Source organism: Tiliqua scincoides, chromosome 5, assembly GCF_035046505.1.
Source record: "Tiliqua scincoides isolate rTilSci1 chromosome 5, rTilSci1.hap2, whole genome shotgun sequence".
Lineage (NCBI taxonomy): Eukaryota > Metazoa > Chordata > Lepidosauria > Squamata > Scincidae > Tiliqua > Tiliqua scincoides.
In genome coordinates, this window is record NC_089825.1 from 88,514,289 (window position 1) to 88,537,270 (window position 22,982).

A 22,982-nucleotide genomic window follows, 5' to 3' on the forward strand; every position below is an offset into this window, starting at 1 on the left:
TTCTAGATGTACACCTGTTTCAATCGATAAAGAAAAAAAACACGTGTACTTAACAGGCAGGTTTGTGGGGAAGCCCGTGGCCAAGGGAAGGTGTCTTGAAGAGCGGCATGTGTGACTCTGGGTGGTGGCAAACTCAGGAGTGGTCTCCACACGTGTGAGCGCACGATCAAGCCTCAGGGTCACCCTTTCTTGCCTCCGTTGAAATGCGCCTGGGGCTCCTTGTGTGCTGGCTTGCGCGTGTATATGATCGAGTTAGGCGTGTGCACGCACGGCCACGTGTATTGATCAGAGTGCGCGCGAGGACGAATGCTGGCTGGCCGGGTGTGATGTGCCTGTTCTGGGGAGCCTGGGCTTGGCGTGACTGTGCAAGGAGGAGGCACTTCTTCCAGAAGCCCGCGTGGGGTGGGGAAGGACCCTTTGTGTTAACCCTTTCTTCGCCCTCTTCAAGAGGACACCGAACTGGGCGAAGCGTCCGGCGTGGAGGAGCTGCTGGATCTGTCCGAGGCAGCCTCGTTGGCTTCCTTGGCGGCTTGGCCGGCTGCTCCGGATCCCGCCAGCCCCTCCTTCTCCCTCTTCTTCTGCTTCATCCTCCTGTTTTGGAACCAGATCTTCACCTGCGTCTCGTTGAGCTCCAGAGTGGCCGCGATCTCCACCCGCCGGGCCCGGGTGAGGTACTTGCTGAAGTGGAACTCCTTCTCCAGCTCCGTCAGCTGCTTGGTCGTGAAGTTTGTCCGGATGGTGCTGGGGTGGACGGCCAGGCCGTAGTCGGAGGCTTTCGCTGGGAGGCGGAGAAAGGAAGCACTTGTTAGGATGACAACCTTTCAGTTCCAGAATCACACACACACACACACACCCCAATCTAGAAGTCTGCAGGGAATCCTCCCCTCCCTGTGTGAAAGTGAGTCCGTGAAAACCAGGCAGGGGACAGCACTCTGCACTTGCTCAGAGGCACACTTCATTATTCCTCGATGTCAGGGGTTCGTAACCAGGGGTATCCATACCCCTTGGGGGTATGGGAATCAAATGATGGGGGTTTGGGACTCGATCTCTGAACAATTTAAAAAATGTCGTTAGATTTAAAAAGGTGTTAGATTAGATTATTAACTCTCAGCGTTATCAATACGGATGGAGGCGTTCTGTTCCTCGAGATCCATACATAAAGTACGACCAAGCTATTGACATCTCTTGAAGTCTTACTGGTACCTATTACGACTGGTGGTGATGATGATAAGGATTTTGACAGCCTGGGGAAGGGGGTCCGGGGACATATTGGGCAATCCATTGCCTGTAATCTTTAAAAAAAGATTCTGTGTTCTGGTGTCAAACCCTGGAGAGGCTTGGCTTAAGTCCCCTCGTTGAGTGGCAGCTCATGCCTGCCTGGAAGCCCCCCCCCCATTTGGGACCACTCCCTCAATCCCAGATGTGTGCAGAGTTGTACTGTGGTTCTGCCCTATCACTTCACTGTCTTTGTTTCAGCATTCCTATTTATTTCTTTGTTTACTCTGTTTACAGACCATTTTTCAACCATCCTGAGGCGGTTTACAGGAGGAAAAATCTAACGCAATTTACAGTTGTGGTTTTGATTTGTAATTTTAGCAAGTTTATGGCTTTGTGTAACAAATTTTTGCATGTCTGGGATGCTCTGTGGCAGACGGATTATTTATCCATTTGATTTATTTATGTAAATAAATATTTTCAGGTGGCCTGGAAAAAAGAGTTCATGGCTAGACTCTGAGGAACCCAACTTAAACCCTGACACATCCAGATAAGAAGGTCTCTCCTCCCCTCTCTAGCAGTATTCCCAGTCAATGGTTATTTTCTAGAAAAAGACAACCCTGTCTGGAAAGAACTTTGGAAGCCCTTTCTCGGAACCCCTGGTGTGAGGAGACTCTCTGTGTTTAATGGGGAGAGACATGTACTCTGTTCTTGCCCAGAGGCACTTTCAACTATTCTGAGCTGGAAACAGATTCTGAGGTTCAACCCACTGTTTTTATCCTCTCCTTCATTACTCCATCCGAATTCTCTACCAGTCGACAAACAGGACTACTCTTTTGCTCAACCTCACTCCTAGGTCCTCCTTAAGTGCAATCATTTCTTTTCCTAAGTGGCAAATTCTTCTACTTTTCCCTGTTAGAAGCGATGTAGTTTCATTGCTGTCCTCATTTTGTAACATCCCATCCCCACAAATCAGGAAGTTTAGTAAAAAGAAGCAAATTGGAATCTTTGGGCACAATCCAAAGGGCCTTGTTGTGTGTGAGGCTCATACATTCTGGACTGGAACTGCGCAAGATGCACTGCCCAGAAGATCAGGCCCTTTGTTCTCCTAAGGATCTGGCCTATCCAGAATCCTAAAAGCTGAAAGAATAAGGGCACCCACCCCCCTACATAGAGAATTGGACTCTGGTAATAGTACTGAGTTGAGCCCCCAGTCTCCACCCCTTATGGGTGTTTCTTGGGTATTATGGGGATGGGTCCTGTTGGTTTTTTGCCATGCCTTGATTGATTATAGTGAAAAGTAAGGCCTTCTTAGACTGGACCTGGTCCACCCTTGCCACATCCAACATCTGGTGACTCTAAGCTTGTGGATGATTCACTACTGAATGGATTTAACAAACATCCAGTGAAGTTAGGTAAGGTGGTTTATCTTGATCTGCAGTTAATTGATCTGCAGTGGCTCATTCACACATTCAAGTGACCACTTGATGCTGCGTTCATCAGGTGTTGAACATACAGGAACAAAGAAGCCCTTATTCTGGCTAGCCATGGTCAAAATTCAGAACACACACACAGAGAGAGAGAGAGAGAGAGAGAGAGAGAGAGAGAGAGAGAGAGAGAGAGAGAGAGAGAGAGAGGAATATTGGGGGGCCCCTAGGGAGGATCCCAGCATTTTTTTTTTCTGTTGGCCTCCCAGAACTTCATGAATCCTCCATGGAAGGGGATTCCATCTTTTCTATAGCTAAAACTCTGGTCTCACAGGCAGAAAGTGTTGCCTGTCCTGTTTAACCTCCTTTCGCATAGTTTGCCTCTTATCCTGTCCTAAGTGTATGTGGCAAACATCTCCCTCTCCCCCAATCTTTGGAAGCAGATGAGAGTTGTCACCATATATTGCCCACCCGCATCTCTGCTGGACACATTAAGTTCTTTCAGCCCAATCATTTATTGTTGCTTTCTAGATGGTGGTGGAAAGGGGGACCTTGGTAAGAAATGCTTTTCTGGATTAGATTCTGTCCCCAGTTGAGGCCAGCCAGATGCCCCTATCCCAGATGGTGGGATGCTCATGAAACCATATTCCATGGGCCAGTGAAAATTAAAACACCAGCAAGTGGGACTCCAGTCCCTCCCTCTCTTTTAAAGGATCCTGGCAAGGATGGGAGGAAGCTTTACCTGTTTTGGGAGGGTTCCTTTTCACTTTCATCCAGTCAAAGGTTTGGGTGGTGGTGGTGGCAGCCATGGAACATGGCTGGGCTGAGCAAGACCGTGGGTCTTTGTTCTCCTGTAAGGGTGGGGAAAGGTTGCCAAAAGCCCCTGGCAAGTAGCCACCCTGCTCAGGCCCGTAGAGGTGTGGCTGGAACTGGCCCGTGCTGGCACAGAAACCGTCAGATAAACTTCCAAGATTTGTAGAAGGAGCAGCAGCAGCAGCAGAGGCCACGTTGGCAGGGTAGGCCGAGGGCTGGAAGTAGGCTCCTTCTGTCTCCTGGGGGTTGAGGTAGAACTGCTGGTTGATGAAGCTGGGGCTGCAGTTGGGGACTGAGTATCCTGCTCCTGGCTGAGATGACCCTGCAAAGGAGATGCCAAGGCCAGCAGGGTTGGCAGGCAGAGGAGGAGGAGGAGGGAAGCTTGGGCTTTGCTGGTGGTGGGCGTTGGGCCCAGCAGCAGAGCCCACCCCTGTTGCCCCGAAGCAGCGTCCATCTGAGTTATAGCTGTCACAGGGAGGAGTGGTACCTGAGCAAGCAGGAAAGGAAGTTGTCCCTTGGTCGAGATGCTGGTAGTCCTTGGGCGGGTAGGCGCTCGTCCCACGGTTACAAATTGCATAGTCTAAGAAGAAGTTCATTCTGGGTATTGTTCCTTTGCCAATGATGGAAGAGGGTCACCCTGTTTTAGGGGGATTCCTTCTGCCCTACAACCTTTAGATAGTATGTCAAAATTAACCAGGGGGAAAAAAGGGAGAGAGAGAGAGAGAGAGAGCCACCCTTCCCATCTATGGATCTCTAGCCTTGGAGCCCCCACACCCCCACCCCTCCTTCCAAGGGCCTTCAGAATGGGGGAAAGGTGGGGGTGGGGTGGCAGGGGGGTTTGAACCACGTGGTTGCCTTCAAGCCCAATGAGCAAATGCCTCCTGAAGTTTGTCAGATATCTGCCGTCATCCATCAAGCCCTTGACATTTGCATGACAAAGGAACTTCAATCAAACTTTTCCCCATCGACCTGATTAACAACACGGATACGTCAAAAGGTTCGCCCCTCAAAGACTTTGGGAGGAATGAAGAAGGGGAAGTGATAGAAAAGGGTTGGGGAAAGGAAGGGGAGGAAGAAAAGAAGGGGGGAACGGGAGGGCTATTCAGGGACTTCTCTGCGTGTTAAAAAAAAAAAAAAAAAAGCCCCCCTCCGATTCAAAAGATGGGACCAAAAATCATCAGAACTTTTTCTCCCAGAAAGAGAGAGAGAGAGAGAGAGAGAGAGAGAGAGAGAGAGAGAGAGATTTAGCCCCATTCCAGCTACAGGAGACTCAAGTCACACGGGGGGGGGGAGGGGGGGGAGAGAGAAGACTTCTTCATGAAAGAAAATGTTCTTTTTCCTCATTAAAAAAAATTAATCACCGAAAAGATACTTAAACGTTTATGGAGTTTGGTTAAAGTGCTTCTTGTTTTCCCTTTAAAAAAATAAAGCAGAATTCGAAGAGCCGAGCTTGGCACATTGCGTGGTGTCTGGGAGCAGTGTGCTGAAGAGCCATTTAATTCAATCAACATTCTAATGAGTTGTGAAATAAAGTTAGAAACACAATTGTCTTTTGTGGGAGGGGAAAGACGCAAATGAAATTGAAATGCGAGCTAACCCTATCCATCTACTGTTATTTGTCTGATCTGACTATCCATCCATTCCCATTTCTCTTTCTTTTTCTTTCTTTCTTTCTTTCTTTCTTTCTTTCTTTCTTTCTTTCTCTCTCTCTCTCTCTCTCTCTCTCTCTCTCTCTCTCTCTCTCTCTCTCTTTCTTTCTTTGCACCTATTACCGTCCCGCACACCAACGCTGTTGTGGCAAAGGGAAGTTGTACAATTGTTGCAGACAATTCATGTGACTGAAGTAAGCCCGACCTCCCCCTCCAACGCCACTTTCAGACTTGATCAAACTCTTAGAAAATCCCAGCCTCAAAGGAAGACTCTTTCCTCATCTACTGCACTGTTTGATTGAGAAATGTGGCCAGATGCCTTGGATTTGGGGGTCCTGCCTTCTTCTTTAGGGGGGAAGGAGGAAGGGGGTTTTATTTTCACTGCAGGAGGGCTTCCCACCTGGTTTGCCCCTCAGCAAAGGTTACTCAGACTCTCCAGTCCCCCAGGCTGAGTTCCCTGCGAGTGAACTTTTGGCCTGCTGGAAACCTCGGGCTTGCTCTTCTCCGTGGGCTGAGTGACCAGCAGATCCCTTGACAAGTAACAAATGACCGTGGGCGTCCGCTGGCCAGTTACCCTTGTCTTCCATGTGCCAACAAGTAAATAAATGTTGCTTGCCGGGCTCTCTCCATTCTATCAAGCATGGAGTGGCCTCGTCTCTCCGCCTTTGTCAGCACACACACACACACCGGATCCCCAGGAAGAGGACACTTCCTCGGCCTCCATTGATGGACTCCTCGGAGGAGGAGGCCGGCCAAGGGCTCCTTTCACTCCGCGCCCAGCAGATCCCTGGAGAAGGGGGGAGGAGGGAAGGGGCGCCTGGAAGACTGCAGGAGAAGAGCCACGAAGGGTTGAGGGCTTGTCGGTATGTCCCCTCCTGGAGAGGGGGTGGGGAGGGAGGCGTGTGAATCGAAGAGCTCCCTCTTTCTAGTGCAGGATCTTCTTCGCGGTTTGGAGGCAGGACTGATCTGCTGCCCATGTGGGGTCCATATTCACGGGGAAGGGGAATTCAGACGTGAGCTTACGCCAGAGCTTTAAACCTTGTAGTAGGCGCATGAGAGAAAACCAGGACGAGAAAGAAAGAGAAAAGGGAAATAAAATAGCTGACAAGAGGAAGGAAACGTTGTCTCATTTGTATAAGGCTCCGATGAGTCAGGTCTGGCCGGATAAAACTTGATTTCTCTGGGGCTTCTTCACACAATCTGGGTGTGCGAGCCACGATCTTCCTACGAGATTGGAGCTGCCCGGTTTGGCGTCTTGAGGACCGCGCCTGTTTGACACGCATGTTGGGAAACGCACTTCGTTTGTTGTGCAGCTAAAACCTTTCACACCAGAGACGTGCCTAACCTATGATGGGGCTCTTTGACATCCTGGTACACCCCTCTCGCACAAAACACATCAGAACTTGTCACCCTCACCCGTGGATTGGGCTGGGAACCTGACGGGCAGTCCCTCGCTCCCAAGCCACTGAGGTCAGGACCGCAGCAACATCGGGATGCTTTCATTCCGTGTTCTTCAGCCGTCTCTTACTTGGCCTGCCCAGGGAGATCACCATGGTGGCCCCGTGGTGGGAAGGCCGAGGTGAGGTGGGAGACATATCGCACAAGCCTATGCATGTCTACTCAGATGTAAGTCCCATTGTGTTCACTGGGGGCTTGCTCCTAGGAAAGCGTGTGTAGAGGACTGCAGCCATAATTGGGCTTTTAATAAACGTCTCTGTTGGTTAAAAACCATTCTTGGTTGGCTGTGTTGACTCACCTCAGGTCACAGAGAGCTGGTCCTTTTCGGAGCTCGGCTTGCTCAAGGCAGGATCAGTTTGCTCCCTTAAGTGGCATCCAGTTGTGGCCAGGGAAGGACGAATAAATAAGGCTTCCAGCTTCAAGCCCAAATCACAACGGAGGCAATGGATCAAGTCCAACTGATGGTACTGAATTTGAGAAGGGGGGTGGTGGAGGAAGAGTTATAGATGCATTTCCAGAAACATTTCCACAGGTGATTTTTAAGAGAATGCAGAGACACCAGACCAGAAGGCAAATCTGGAAAAGGAGAAGAGTTGCAAAGGAGAACCTGCAGCTCTGGAAATATGGCTCAAATGTGCACCCCACGATTGCAACTATGGCTCAAATGTGCATCCCATGGTTTATAGAAGCATTAGGGGCGTGTTTTTTCTTAAAGGGGCAAAAAAATCAACCCCTCAAATTCCTCCCAATTTGTAAGGAACAAAAGTTTAGCGTTTGGGAGTTGATTGATGCTGGTCATGTTTCCCTTCGGCAGCCATGGCCTGCCAGGATGTGTTCCACTGACTTAGTTTTTTGGAATCTGTCTCTACCTCAAATTCTCCTGCTTGTAGGTCCCCAACACCGCTGTTTGCACGGCACAACGAAACAGGCTGTTGTCTGTGACAACTCACCCCGCACAATAAGGGGGTTCGTTTGAGAAGAAGTTTGGAAGGAGTTCGGTCTAAAACCGCTTCTGGTTACATAATTCGTTCCATGCTAGAACCCTTGGAAATTTCACCGGACAAAACCCAACACAGACGGGGGGGGGAATATTTCCAAGGAACTGTTCCCTGAACGTGTTTGTGAATCTATGGAAGGAACTGGCTTGCTGGATCTTTGCAGACCCTTTCGAGCTCTATGGCCGCTCACCAGCTGCTCCTGGATGATGGACTTACACCAGGATGCATTACATTCCTTCTTCCTCCTGTTCCCGTTCCCCTCCTCCATCCCCTAGTGTCTTGTAAAATATCTGTGTCACCAGAAGCTTGATGTGTGTGTTTGTGTCAGAGAGAGAGAGAGAGAGAGAGAGAGAGAGAGAGAGAGAGAGATGCTAGTCCAAATATTAAGAAAAAGAAGGCTGTTTTCCTCCAGAACCATGTCTCTGCTTTGGTCCTTGTGCCAAGTCAATGTGCCCACTCCACATAAGCATTCTTCGTTGTCCAAGATATTTCTTCAGGAAAAGTGTGTAAAACTGGTCACTGTAAGTGCATAAGGTAAATATCAGTAGCTAGATGACATTTCATTCTTATTCCAAATTTAGTGGGGGGTGGGGAAATCCCCAAACCAAGTAGCTGAATATTCAAGTTTCCTTTCTGAAATTCAACTTTGACGGATGCTTTTCCGAAAACGAAACAAGGAATTCTGTTCACTAATTTGGAAGCAATAACTAAGTCTCAACTTGCCTAACTCAAGATTCTTATACTTTACCTCTCCCATCACCCCTCTCAAACCTCTGAGAAAAAAGCATTACTCACTGAGAACGGTGTCCAAATCCAATTTAGACAATATATGCAACCCCTGCTAATTGGGTAAGAGGCACTTTTTCAAGTGGGTGCTCCTTTTTTTAGCAGGGGGAGAGTAACTGGCCTACCTCACCCCAGCACTGTCTGTTCTAGTGGCTGTCTGCTGGTATTCTTTTTGCATCTTTTTAGATTGTGAGCCCTTTTGGGACAGGGAGCCATTTAGTTATTTGATTTTTCTCTGTAAACCGCTTTGTGAACATTTAGTTGAAAAGCAGTATATAAATACTGTTGTTGTTGTTGTTGTTATATGCAAAAATATTCTAATTGGAAGAATTTCCTTGAAGGCCCACCCACCCCATTTGTTTCGGCTCTAGATAGGCCAAGGAGGGATTGTTTCAAGATAGCAGGGATGCTTCATGTTAAATCGAAGCAAAATCAGAGCCAAATCTTGCTCATTTGTATAAGCAGCTCACCAGAGGAGCAAGCTGCTTGGTGGGGGGCATTTTCAGGAGCCCTTTTGCCATCACAGAGCAACAAGAGCCACATCTTTATGGACATGTACTGACTGGCTGTTTTTATGGGGCTCTTCCTAACCTTGCCCTAGCATTGCATAAGAAAAAAGACATTCACAGTAGATTTACCCAGCCTAACAATGTCCCATTGCAGAGACAGAGTGGACCATGTGCTTTTGTTCCACTGCATTTGCAATAGCTGACTTCCAAAATGTAATGTGCTAGGTGAGGGTGGCTTAGGCCTGCATGAAAGATACAACTTGTGTATGTTGGAGTAGCTGCCTGGGACAGTTCATCCCACAAAATGTTTGTTGATCTTTAAGGTATCACAACGCTTTTCATTGCAAGCTTGCATCCCAGATGACTGTGAACAAGAAGCATTATGTATATTTTCATAAACCCTTACTTCTAAGTACTAAGTGTCATGTTCCTGGCATAAATACTGGCATTCCAGATTTGCTCTAGAGCTGAGGCTTTATGTATTTGTCTGCAACTGTGGCTTCCCTTCTGACAAGGAGTAGTAGCTTTTGCTTGTTAAATGATGAAATAGCTTACATTTCCTCAATGCCTCAGAAAAGCATGGATATTGAATGTTTGGTAATATGCATATGTATTTAAACTTAATTGATTGATTGATCACTATAAGGCCATGTGATTAATCAGCTAAGGTTGCAATCCTATATACACTTACCTGGAGATGTCCAATTACACTCAATGGGCTTACTTCTGAGTAAACATGCATAGGATTGTGCTGTAAGATGATTTAATTGATTGATGAGCCTAAAAGATTAGGGACAGGTCAGTTCAGCACATCCAATATAACAGACAACACTAATGCCATAAAACCCCATGGAATAACCTATCGCCTGTGATCAACCAGTCTTTCCAAACCAGTCTTTTCCCCCAGACCACACAAAAAGCTACAGCTCTCCTTTAGGTATTGCTACAATTTATTATTTGCCCCAAGTTTTGAGTGCCTCCTTATGTTGATGATCTCAGGTTGCATTTTTCCTAGATTATCCTTAGGCAATTCTATCACCTACTGTGTGATCCTTTGCATATCACTCAGAAGTAAGTCCCCCAGTGTCCAATGAGGCAATCTACCTAGTAAGTGTGTCTAGGATAGAAGCCTTGAGGAATATGGCATTCCTAGTAAGTGTGTCTAGGATAGAAGCCTTGAGGAATATGGTAACCACAGAATGCACCACAGAAATATTCATAGCAGTTGTTATCACCCCTATTTCTGTTATTAGCCAAGTGCCCATCAATTTGATGCACTGCCTCAGAGAAGCTAGGTTACACTGGTGGTGATTACATTGGGTGATTACACAGGGGTAATTCCCCCTTACCCCAGTGCAGCTTTGGTAGCAGTGGCTGAAGTGTTACAGCTGACAGGGAACCTGAAGAAATAGAGGTAACTGCCTCCCCTTCCTCCAAAATTCTTGTCAGTAATGTTGCTATCTCCATTGCTACAGACCAAGAAAGCAAAAGCCTAACCATCTTGCTCACTCTCTCTTTGCATCAAAACATACAGAAAACCTAAAAGAAGGGAAGGAAATGCATCTCTGTGTAACACAGAGAGACACATTGCCTCTAGCCTTTCATGTCTGCTCACTGTTCTGAAAGGCCAATGGGACCAAGAAACAAGAGTCAGAAAGTAGGTTTCATACATACATATATATATACATTGTTGTTTTCACATCCTTTATTTGTGTCTAGCATGTGTCTACCATCCCCTGAGTACCATTGTTCCTTTCTATGTAACTCTTTAGCAAGAAGACAATGAGTAGCAGCAACACAGTTGGCATCTACCTTGTGTTATATATGCTTCTGTCTTTCAAATGAGCAATTTTCTTTTTGGCCAGTGTGCATAAGAAAGTCCTGAAGGTTCTAACAACAAAATAATAATGGGATCCCATCAGGGTATTGCAATTAAAAGAGATGGTATATTCCATCAAGAATCCAGGGTTATTCTTTTTTTCTTGCTTCCTAAAAATATTTAATTAGACATTAGCCTTTAATTATATTTACTGCTTCATTTTCACTTGTGTATTTAGTGAGGCAATAGTGTCACTAATTATTCTTATCCCCTAAAGCACAACCGATAAAAGTCTCTCTCTTAATACTCACTTTCACTTGATGAGGCTTTTTTTTTTGCCCTAATTTTATTGTAAAGAAAAGCAATCAGAGGAGATCTTTTATTATTTGTGATGTAAATTCAGGAAGAGTCTTCCTGGAAAAGTTGGGGAAGCAAAGAATCTCACTGGGTTCAAGACATTTAGAAAGATTGGCTTGCAATATCACTCTTAAGAGCGACAATTGTGGTACACTGACATTAGGAAGAAATTTTCCCCCCTCATATAATCTTGGGTTGTTCCTCTTCCACACATATCTCCTCTGGAGCTTCAGGGACACTGTGTGTGGCATGAACTTACACCAAATGAGTTTTTCTTTGGGATAGCAAAATGGATGGGTTTTGATCATGGACAGGGTTTGTGTCAAGGATGGTTTACTTCCAGCTTGTTCCATTTGCCTCCACTCCTTCCTACTACCTGTGATTTGGTCCTGTTTGCTGATTGATCTTTGTAACAGGTAAGACTTTGCTGGCAAAGCCATGTTACTCTCCTGCTGCAAAAACATCTTCCATGAGTTCAGGGAGCTATCCTGCTTACACATGATCATGACATCATTGGGGAATGTGACTATATTTCTACTTCATGATATACATGGATGCATTGGCCTTGGAGTAGTTGATGGCCAGATTCTTAAGCCATTCAGCCACCCTGATCTGACTGTGATATTCAGAGCCGGGAAAGTAATTTTCCTCAAGTCAGTTGCACAGTGCAGCAATAGCTCCTCATGGATATCCTCTGAGTGTAGCCATCCCTGACTTTTTGCATTTCCCAGGAATCCCATTCTGGACCGTCAATTCGTATGTGGTACCATTATCTGATTCTGCTTTTTGGCACAATTTCTGCTCTGTTACGAAAGTTTTCTTATTCTGAGTATCCTTCATGCCACCAGAAATCAAAAATTTTAGCAAATGGCTGTGGTGGCGGATTAAATATATATGACTTACCCTCAAAATGCTCTAAAAATCACACCAAAATGTTTACAATGTATTAAGTGGCAATTTACCACAACATGCAAGTAACCATATGACATTTATTTCATCTGTATAGCCCTGTGGTAAGGAGAATTCTACCACTCATTTGATTCCCCAGATTATCAAACAGATACAGAAGTATCAAAATACTCCCCAACAGAATGATACCAAGGTCAGTCCAAGACCTCTTGACACATGAGGAAGCCTGCCAAGTGCTTCACCCCATCCTGTGATGAGCCAGCCTCTGCTTCACCCACTCTCTGAATTGGAAGAAGGGAACGGAGTGGAAGAGTAAGAGCTGAGGAAAGAAGAGTGGTGCGTTTCTGCTCTAGCCCACCACTACCCTCTCCTCCACGCATCCTCTTCTGCTCTGTTCCCTTTTCCTTTTCCAATCCAAGGACTGGGAGGAGGACCAGTGGCGTTCAGTGGACAGATGGAGGTGGGCAATTCCACACCGCCTTGCTGTCTGAGGCAAGTGCCTCAGTCAACCTCATGAATTGGCTGACCTGGATGACAACAATGACTTGCTTGCCAAGTGGTTATATGCACACCACGGTAAGTTACAATGTGATAAATCATCTTCTGTGTTCACCCAGTGAACCCAGAGAGATTGGTGAGGAAGCAGCAGCAGTATGTACTCAATTTTTGGACTGGTGATCATTGTTCATGTAAATATTATCAGAGCAGAGCCTCCCATTCTATACCTTCCCAGGGTCTCCTTATCCATCATGCAAGGGAGAACTTTTCTCAGTCTATAAAGCAGGCAACACTAGAATATCGCCATAGAGCTTCCTGAAACATGAATCTGTGCAGAAGTGTTGGGTTTTTTTCACATGCTAGTCAGTCAAGGGATTCAAATACCCCATTAGAAAGGTTGGAAGAAATAGGAGATTAACTGGAAGCCTCTTTCAAGACTTGATAGAGATCTATAAAATTATGAACCATGTGCAGAACATAAACCTGCTAGATCAGGCCAAGGGCGCGTCTAGTCCAGCTTCCTGTTTCTCGCAGGGGCCCATCAGATGCCTCTGGGAGTACACAAGACAACAAGATAGTAGGAGAGAATGACAGCTGATTGGCGGATGGTTCAGAATTGACGATATAATCCTATACCTTACCTGACAGTAAGTACTATTTGAAAACAGTGAGACTTGCTTCAGAGTAAACATATATAGGATTATGCTGTGACAAAAGGAACTATTTCTTTCCACAATGCACAGTTATCTGATGGAATTTCTAATGACACCACGTAATCACCATTAGCTTTGGTGGTTCTGAAAAGGATGGAATAACATTCATGGAGAATAGGTTTATTAATGGCTGTTTTCCATGATAGCTACATATCTTTGGAGACAGCACATTGAGTACCAACATACCCAGAACAAAAAACAGGAGGGCCATCACCTCAATCATCTTACTCTTTTTGTGATTCTCAGAGGTATCTGGTAGGCTAACACTGGACCTCTAGAATAGATGGACCTTTGTTTGACCTTTGCAATTCTGGTGTCTTCATTTTAAGAGTCCCAAACCAGGGGACTGGAGAGCCTATAGTCAAGACCAGGTGCTTCAGGAAGCTATGAAACAACACGTTCTACAAGTTCAGGTTACTGAGACAGAAGCCACACAGCAACTGTCAGGCAGCACTTACATAGATCTGTATTCTGGCAGCCAATGAGCATCACCTCCTGATTGCACACTATACTCAGATGTGCACCTTACAATCAAACTCTAGTCCTGAATCCACAACTCTCCTAGCAGTGTTATCCCAAGCAACAACCAGATGGCTGCATTGAACTCTCTGCATCTTAAGTGCAGGCTTGGCTTGGTCTTGCTGTCACTGTTGATCTTGAGAGACAATCCAGGGATTCTTATTGAGTCACAGGAGCTGTTTTAGCAGGAAAGCAGGATTGACCTAGACACAGGGTAGGGCATTCTGTGGTTGAATGTGAGGGTCATCATCCTTGGAGGAAGAGTTACAATGCAAGATTGTGGATCACATTGAGGGAAGTCATGACAGGGGTGCACTCCTCTACATAACATGTACAATAGCAATATACAGCAGTAACAGTACACCCTTCTGATTTACTCCTATCAGTGTACCTAATACCATTTGCCTTGGTTCACATGAACCAAGGCAAATGGTGTTATGTACATTGATAGCATAGATACATTGAGGTTGACTGAGGCACGTTGTCTCAGACAGTAGGGTGGTGTGGGAGTGCCCACCTCCATCTGTCCACTGAACTCCATTGGTTACTTCAGTTACATGCCAAGCTGTTGAGGTGGAAGGAATCTCTATTCCTCATCATATGTACCCCTGCTAATTGGGTAAGAGGCACTTTTTCAAGTGGGTGCTCCTTTTTTAGCAGGGGCAGAGTAACTGGCCCACCTCACCCCAGCACTGTCTGTTCTAGTGGCTGTCTGCTGGTATTCATTTGCATCTTTTTAGATTGTGAGCCCTTTTGGGACAGGGAGCCATTTAGTTATTTGATTTTTCTCTGTAAACCGCTTTGTGAACTTTTAGTTGAAAAGTGGTATATAAATACTGTTAATAATAATAATTTAATAATATGTGCTCCACACTACCATTCTGCCCCCAAACTCTCACAACCCTGAAACCACACTATTCATTTTAAGTTGTAGTTGTCTCTTTCCCCTGCCCTATTTACATCTTGTTCAAGGTAAACTGCAAGCTCTCTGGGTAGATGTCATTTTTCTGTATAACAGCTAGCATTCTAGGTAGTAATGGTGACAGGGGTAGTAATATTTTGTATTCATATACAGGTGGGTCCTCTGTATCCACAGATTTGGGACCCATGGATTTGACCCACTGTGGGTCCTGAACCCAGAGGAGAGGACCCACTGAATTTCCCAGACATGATCAGAATGAGGTCTGATCTGGGAGCCTTTCTGAGGCCTGCAGAAGTTGTCCGTAACCTCCACAGGTCTCAGAAAGCCCCCCAGAGCTGTTTAAAGGTCGTTTTTTGTTTCTGTGCTATGTGCAGCTTCTGCAGGCCTCAGAAAGGCTCCTGGATATGACCAAAACAAGGATCCAGGCATGTCCAGAATATTCAGTGGGTCCTCAGCCATGGGTTTGGGACCCCCGGTGTGTCAAATCCACGGGTCCCAAATCTGTGGAAACACTCACCTATGTATGAACCCAAAATATTACCCTGGTCACCATTACTAGCTGTTTTGAAGTACTGTTTAAGTACTCAAAGTGTTTCACATAATTATCTTAATAATCTTGGCAATAAACTTGTATGGTAGAATTGTATCCCATATACTTTGTATATACATTATATATACATTACATGTATACACAAGAGTATATACTTATACATTGCATAGCATAGCAGCCAAAAGTCTCCCAGTTCAAATTTTGCCCCAGATTTTGCAGGATGCAGTGCACATCTCACTGGTACAGTTGCATCGGTGCTGGGAAGTTGGATAGGGTTGGGCCCCAAGACCAATATGGGTTTTGCATTAGTAACTTACCGGCTGAGCCAAGATTTGAAATAGGAATTTTAAGCTCATAGTCCATATTCGGAACCACTACAATAGCTTTATTATAGCCCTCTGCCAGAAGGCAGGACCATCCATTGGGGATGGGGATGGAGCTGCAACTTGGTAGCAGAGAACCTGCTTTGCATGTAGATTAGCTCAAGGGTTCAATTCGTGGCATTTTGAACTACGACTGGGGAATGCCTCTGTGTAAAATCCACTACCAGGCAATGTTAATTCTGTGCTGCATGGACCAGTGGTCTTGGGATAAGGCAGCTTCCCATGTTCACCCACTGACCACACCATCAAGACTTCAGTTTGTAACGAATGGAAAGCAGGTGCATTTCAGAAATACAGTCACATAGTCATTGTCTCCCAGTGACTCAAGCAACGAAGCTAGAGAGAAAGACCCAGAAGATCTCTTAAGTGTCAGTGGCTGCAATCCTATTCTCACTTTCCTGGGAGTAATTCCCATCCAACACAATAGTACTTACTTCTGAGTAGACCAGCTTGTGCCCAATGGGTCATGCCACTGTTACAGGAACATTGATACTGAGGACGTTGGCACTATAATGCAGACTATAATGCAGGCACAAAGTAATCCAGCCTCCATATAGACATTCCTGGACCAGGTAGCAGCCCCTTAATTTTGAATCAATTCCCCCACCAATCAATTTTGCAGCGATAGAATTAAGATGCTCAGCTTTGCCTATGTGACCATCCTTGTAAAAGTAATATCATTAGGTAGTTCAAGTGGCACTATGGCCAATATATCCCCGGTCTAGATCAAGACAGGGCAGATACTGTTCTAGTGTCATTACAGCACATTAGCATGCCTTGTTTGTACATTTGCCAGTTAATAATCTGTAGTGTGACTCAGAGCACCATCAGCTGCTTAATGTATGCCCTCAAATTGCTGAGCGCATCAGGCCAAGGCTTTTGAAAGTATACGTGTTTCCTCTGTACTTGACGTTTTGAAGAAGGTAAAAAATGGGCTGAACAAATGGTGAAATCTTTCAGTCATTCAATAAGTTAGATTGTATTGAATATGTCCCTTCTTTCCTCTGACACTCTGCTCTTGTTAATTAGGACAAATAAGAAGGGCTTGCTGTGAGCAAGGATAATAACCAGCTAGACCCCCCTCCCCATTTATTAAGTCACTTTCTGTGGGCGGAGAATTGATTGGTGGCTGTGAGTGGCACATTGCCTAGACCTGCAGCAACTTGGAGGAGTCATTATGATCCGCAGAAGGGCCCTAGCTAGAGATTTGTATTGATAAGATGTCAGCTGCTTTGCCTTGGTCCACTTGGAGAGTTAACCCCTTTCTCTTTCTCTCTCTGCCCAGTGCTGAATTATCACCTCCCCATATGTGCTGAATTCAGGTGTGAATCAACACCAGGGGAATTTGTCACTCCTAAACAGCGGCTCACCAATCCAATGCAGCCTGACTGGCACTATTACAGCCATCTGGAGAAGTCATTGGCATAGCTACGGCCTCTGGCACCTGGGGCACATCAATTTTTTGCACTCCCATATACCCCCCAGGCCTCAGAACAGAAGGCCTCCTGGAGGCCTTAGAAAGGCATTTCTGGCTTCTGCGTGTGGCTTCCCTGGACCTTAAAAGGCCTCAGAAGGCCTCCTGGAGGCCTTAGAAAGGCATTTCTGGCTTCTGTGCATGGCTTCCCTTGACCTTAAAAGGCCCCAGAAGGCCTCCTGGAGGCCTCAGAAAGGAGGATGCCTTATATGCCTCTGGGGCATGTCATGGGTGTGTCCTCGGTGCAAGGAGCTCCAGGCTCTCAGGGAACGCGTCCGCTCCCTTGAAGCCTTGGTGGCCGACCTGGAGAAGCGCAGGCAGCCAGAGGAGGACCGTGGGGAGACTTCTGGGGACGATCAGGCTTCGTCCCAACCTCAGGCGTGCAGCTCCTCGGCTGCCCGGGTGGGAAGTCTCGGGACTGGAGGACGTCATCCTGGAGAGGAGGGAAACAATCCCCTAGGGGGGATCCCTTCTCCAGGGGATGGGCCCGTATCCGAGCGCACTCGGGATACTCCTCGGCGGGAGGGGGGTCGGGGGCTTCTTGTAGTGGGGGATTCAATTATTAGAAACATAGAGAGGGGGGTTTGCGACGGATGTGAGGACCGCATGGTGACATGCCTGCCTGGTGCGAAGGTTGCGGACATCACTTCTCGTCTAGACAGGCTAGTAGACAGTGCTGGGGGAGAGGTAGCGGCTGTGGTGCATGTCGGCACCAACGACGTGGGCAAGTGTAGCTGGGAGGTCCTGGAGGCCAAATTTAGGCTTTTAGGCAGGAAGCTGAAAGCCAGGACCTCAAAGGTAGCGTTCTCTGAAGTGCTACCTGTTCCACGCGCAGGGCCAGCTAGGCAGGCGGAGATCAGGGGTCTCAATGTGTGGATGAGACGGTGGTGTAGGGAGGAGGGGTTTAGATTCGTTAGGCACTGGGGAACGTTTTGGGACAAGCGGGGCCTGTACAAGAGGGACGGGCTCCATTTGAACCAGAATGGAACCAGACTGCTGGCGCATAACATTAAAAAGGTGGCAGAGCAGCTTTTAAACTGATCCCTGGGGGAAGGCCGACAGGAGCCGAGGGGCATCCGGTTCGGGACTCCTCATCCCTATGGGATGAGGATGGGGAGGTTAGAGAACAACAAGACAAAGGCAGGGTAGGAGAAGAAATTGGGAAAGGTAGGGTGATGGGGTGTGATAGACGGTTTGGCACAATGAGAGGATGCGGGGACAAAGGAGCGAATAAGCAGCCCATCCTGGGGCATTCCGTGTATAAATGCTTTTATGCGAATGCCCGAAGTCTACGAGCAAAGGTGGGAGAACTGGAATGTCTGGTGACAAGGGAAAATATTGACATAGTGGGCATAACGGAAACCTGGTGGAATGCGGAGAATCAGTGGGATACCGCAATCCCGGGCTATAAACTCTACAGGAGGGACAGGCAGGGGCGTGTTGGAGGTGGGGTGGCCCTTTATGTTAAGGAAGGGATAGAATCCAGCAAAGTAGAGATTGAAGGTGGGTCCGACTCCACCGTAGAATCTCTGTGGGTTAAATTACCAGGCTTGTGCAACGATGTAATACTGGGGGCGTGCTATCGTCCTCCAGACCAGAAATCTGATGGGGACCTTGAAATGAGGAAACAGATCAGGGAGGTGACAAGGAGGGACAGGGTTGTAATCATGGGGGACTTCAATTATCCTCATATTGACTGGGTCAATTTGTGTTCTGGTCACAATAAGGAAACCGGATTTCTTGACGTGCTAAATGACTGTGGCTTAGATCAGCTAGTCACGGAGCCCACCAGAGGACAGGTGACTCTGGATTTAATTTTGTGCGGTACGCAGGACCTGGTTAGAGATGTAAACGTTACTGAGCCATTGGGGAACAGTGATCATGCTGCGATCCGTTTTGACGTGCACGTTGGGGGAAGAATACCAGGCAAATCTCTAACAAAAACCCTTGACTTCCGACGGGCGGACTTCCCTCAAATGAGGAGGCTGGTTAGAAGGAGGTTGAAAGGGAGGGTAAAAAGAGTCCAGTCTCTCCAGAGTGCATGGAGGCTGCTTAAAACAACAGTAATAGAGGCCCAGCAGAGGTGTATACCGCAAAGAAAGAAGGGTTCCACTAAATCCAGGAGGGTGCCCGCATGGCTAACCAGCCAAGTTAGAGAGGCTGTGAAGGGCAAGGAAGCTTCCTTCCGTAAATGGAAGTCTTGCCCTAATGAAGAGAATAAAAAGGAACATAAACTGTGGCAAAAGAAATGTAAGAAAGTGATAGGGGAGGCCAAGCGAGACTATGAGGAACGCATGGCCAGCAACATTAAGGGGAATAATAAAAGCTTCTTCAAATATGTTAGAAGCAGGAAACCCGCCAGAGAAGCGGTTGGCCCTCTGGATGGTGAGGGAGGGAAAGGGGAGATAAAAGGAGACTTAGAGATGGCAGAGAAATTAAATGAGTTCTTTGCATCTGTCTTCACGGCAGAAGACCTCGGGCAGATACCGCTGCCCGAACGGCCCCTCCTAACCGAGGAGTTAAGTCAGATAGAGGTTAAAAGAGAAGATGTTTCAGACCTCATTGATAAATTAAAGATCAATAAGTCACCGGGCCCTAATGGCATCCACCCAAGGGTTATTAAGGAATTGAAGAATGAAGTTGCTGATCTCTTGACTAAGATATGCAACCTGTCCCTCAAAACGGCCACAGTGCCAGAAGATTGGAGGATAGCAAATGTCACACCTATCTTTAGAAAGGGAAAGAGGGGGGACCCGGGAAACTATAGGCTGGTCAGCCTAACATCTATACTGGGTAAGATGGTGGAATGCCTCATCAAAGATAGGATCTCAAAACACATAGACGAACAGGCCTTGCTGAGGGAGAGTCAGCATGGCTTCTGTAAGGGTAAGTCTTGCCTCACAAACCTTATAGAATTCTTTGAAAAGGTCAACAGGCATGTGGATGCGGGAGAACCCGTGGACATTATATATCTGGACTTTCAGAAGGCGTTTGACACGGTCCCTCACCAAAGGCTACTGAAAAAACTCCACAGTCAGGGAATTAGAGGACAGGTCCTCTCGTGGATTGAGAACTGGTTGGAGGCCAGGAAGCAGAGAGTGGGTGTCAATGGGCAATTTTCACAATGGAGAGAGGTGAAAAGCGGTGTGCCCCAAGGATCTGTCCTGGGACCGGTGCTTTTCAACCTCTTCATAAATGACCTGGAGACAGGGTTGAGCAGTGAAGTGGCTAAGTTTGCAGACGACACCAAACTTTTCCGAGTGGTAAAGACCAGAAGTGATTGTGAGGAGCTCCAGAAGGATCTCTCCAGACTGGCAGAATGGGCAGCAAAATGGCAGATGCGCTTCAATGTCAGTAAGTGTAAAGTCATGCACATTGGGGCAAAAAATCAAAACTTTAGATATAGGCTGATGGGTTCTGAGCTGTCTGTGACAGATCAGGAGAGAGATCTTGGGGTGGTGGTGGACAGGTCGATGAAAGTGTCGACCCAATGTGCGGTGGCAGTGAAGAAGGCCAATTCTATGCTTGGGATCATTAGGAAAGGTATTGAGAACAAAACGGCTAGTATTATAATGCCGTTGTACAAATCTATGGTAAGGCCACACCTGGAGTATTGTGTCCAGTTCTGGTCGCCGCATCTCAAAAAAGACATAGTGGAAATGGAAAAGGTGCAAAAGAGAGCGACTAAGATGATTACGGGGCTGGGGCACCTTCCTTATGAGGAAAGGCTACGGCGTTTGGGCCTCTTCAGCCTAGAAAAGAGACGCTTGAGGGGGGACATGATTGAGACATACAAAATTATGCAGGGGATGGACAGAGTGGATAGGGAGATGCTCTTTACACTCTCACATAATACCAGAACCAGGGGACATCCACTAAAATTGAGTGTTGGGCGGGTTAGGACAGACAAAAGAAAATATTTCTTTACTCAGCGCGTGGTCGGTCTGTGGAACTCCTTGCCACAGGATGTGGTGCTGGCGTCTAGCCTAGACGCCTTTAAAAGGGGATTGGACAAGTTTCTGGAGGAAAAATCCATTATGGGGTACAAGCCATGATGTGTATGCGCAACCTCCTGATTTTAGGAATGGGTTAAGTCAGAATGCCAGATGCAGGGGAGAGCACCAGGATGAGGTCTCTTGTTATCTGGTGTGCTCCCTGGGGCATTTGGTGGGCCGCTGTGAGATACAGGAAGCTGGACTAGATGGGCCTATGGCCTGATCCAGTGGGGCTGTTCTTATGTTCTTATGTTCTTATGAGGACTGCCTTGGGAGGGGTGCAGGTTGGCACCTTCTCAAGGCATGGTACCTGGGGCAATGTACCCCTTGCTCCCCTTAGCTATGCCACTGGCAGTAGTAAGCAAGTAGATGGCTTCAGCATAAGGATCCAAGAGTAAAGCAACTCCCTCATAAGCAACCATAGAACATCATGGGTCTGTAGCCAGTAGTGGCTTGGAATTCTGTACCAGAACCTCAGACTGTGTGTCACTGCAGTAGTTTTATCCTTAATGCTACTCTGAACCAGCAGGAGGCATCAAACGTTTCTCCATTTCCTGTTAAGTGATCTGCGGAATATTTGTGCCCTGTATCTGATCATAGAAACTCCTTCTATATGCCTAACTAGGACAAGCCTATGATCTTCTGATTGCCTAGGCAGTGTGCCAAATGCGCCCGCGGCCCTGGTGAAGTGAACTGGGAAAAGGAAGAGGGGAACAAAGCACTTCTTCTTCTTCTTCTTCTTCTTCTAATCCAGGGAGTGGGAGGAGGAGGAACAATGGAGGTTAGTGGGTGGATAGGTGCAGGCATCCCTAACCAATCTGACTGCTTCATAAAACTTCATGGATGGGTTAGTCCTCTGCCTAACAAAAAAGGAGAGGAGCGGAGTGATTTGGAGACATATTACCTAGCCAGGCAGAGCACGTGGTGGTGCATTTAGCACTGGCATTGTTAGGGGGCTGCGGGTGTGTGTGTGTGGGCCACACCAGGTGATGCGCTAGGGGGAAGGAGGCGCTAACATCGCGGGGTTAGGAGCTATCGTGTGATGCCATACACCATTGGATGCGGAATGGCCAGCAAAGTGCAGTGCAAACAGAATTGAAATAACTCCTTTCGTTCAAAAGTTATGGCCAAAAAACCTAAAGGAAAGAATGCATGGAGCCCTATGGAAAGTGAAAGTGAGCTGTATCACACGTTCACTCACCAGTAGGTGTACTTACCATAGTGCCTTGGAAAGGGCAGGCTGAGAGGAATCTAATGACACCAGAATGGTCCTGATCCAATGAATGCAGCCCCCAAAAACACCCGAGAAGGAGGTCCCTCCAAGCTGCGAGTCTGAACCCGAAACGAAGCCATGCGGCCGCATTTACTCGTGAGTAGGCAGACTTGCCTTAGTCGAGGCAGGCTGAGAGGACTCCAAAGAGGTCAAAATGGTCCTCATCCAATGAGTGCAGCCCCCAAAAACACCGGAGAAGGAGGTTCCTCCCTCCCAGCTGCCTCCCTCCCAGTCTATGGAGCCCTATGGAAAGCAAACGAGCCTCACAGTCACATTTACTCGTGAGTAGGCAGATGTGCCTTGGCTGGTGGTCAGATCAGGCAAAGGGGAATGTGAGGACACCAGAAGGGTCCTGATCTGATGGAGCTGCTCCAGAAGGCAGCCTCCCCCCACTAAAAAGAGCAAAAAAGAGACTTGAATGGTAAGGGGAAAGTTTTCTGTTTTGCACTTGTGAAGCCAGGTGGGTCTTTATTCTTATGTGCCTGAAACAGAAGAACTTCAAACTGGGCACTGGGGAGGGCTGGAAAACTCACTGATTCTTTTTGGGGGGTTGTTATTGCAGGCAGACTACAGAGTAAACCCCATTGACCACTATGGGACTTACTTCAGAATAGACATGCATAGGATTGGGCTCACAGGCTGCAATCCTACCCACACTTTCCTGAGAGTAAGCCCCATTGACCACAATAGGTCTTACTTCAGAGTAGATTCACTT

General features: G+C 47.0%; 1 protein-coding gene across 1 annotated transcript; it reads right to left on the minus strand.

Moving 5' to 3' along the window:
* Nucleotides 1-443: 443 nt before the first annotated feature.
* Nucleotides 444-4,051, minus strand: HOXB1 (homeobox B1). The gene is made up of 2 exons (XM_066629082.1): nucleotides 3,385-4,051; nucleotides 444-778 (listed from the first exon to the last, which is right to left on the minus strand). Exons 1-2 carry the CDS (start codon nucleotides 4,049-4,051, stop codon nucleotides 444-446), a joined length of 1,002 nt encoding a protein of 333 aa, XP_066485179.1.
* Nucleotides 4,052-22,982: the final 18,931 nt, after the last annotated feature.

Coding starts and splice junctions, on each gene's coding strand:
- HOXB1 (XM_066629082.1), bottom strand. CDS start 4,051: ATGAACTTCTTCTTAGACTATGCAATTTGTAACCGTGGGACGAGCGCC. Junction 779..3,384: donor AAGGAACCCTCCCAAAACAG/GTAAAGCTTCCT, acceptor TCCGCCTCCCAG/CGAAAGCCTCCGACTACGGC.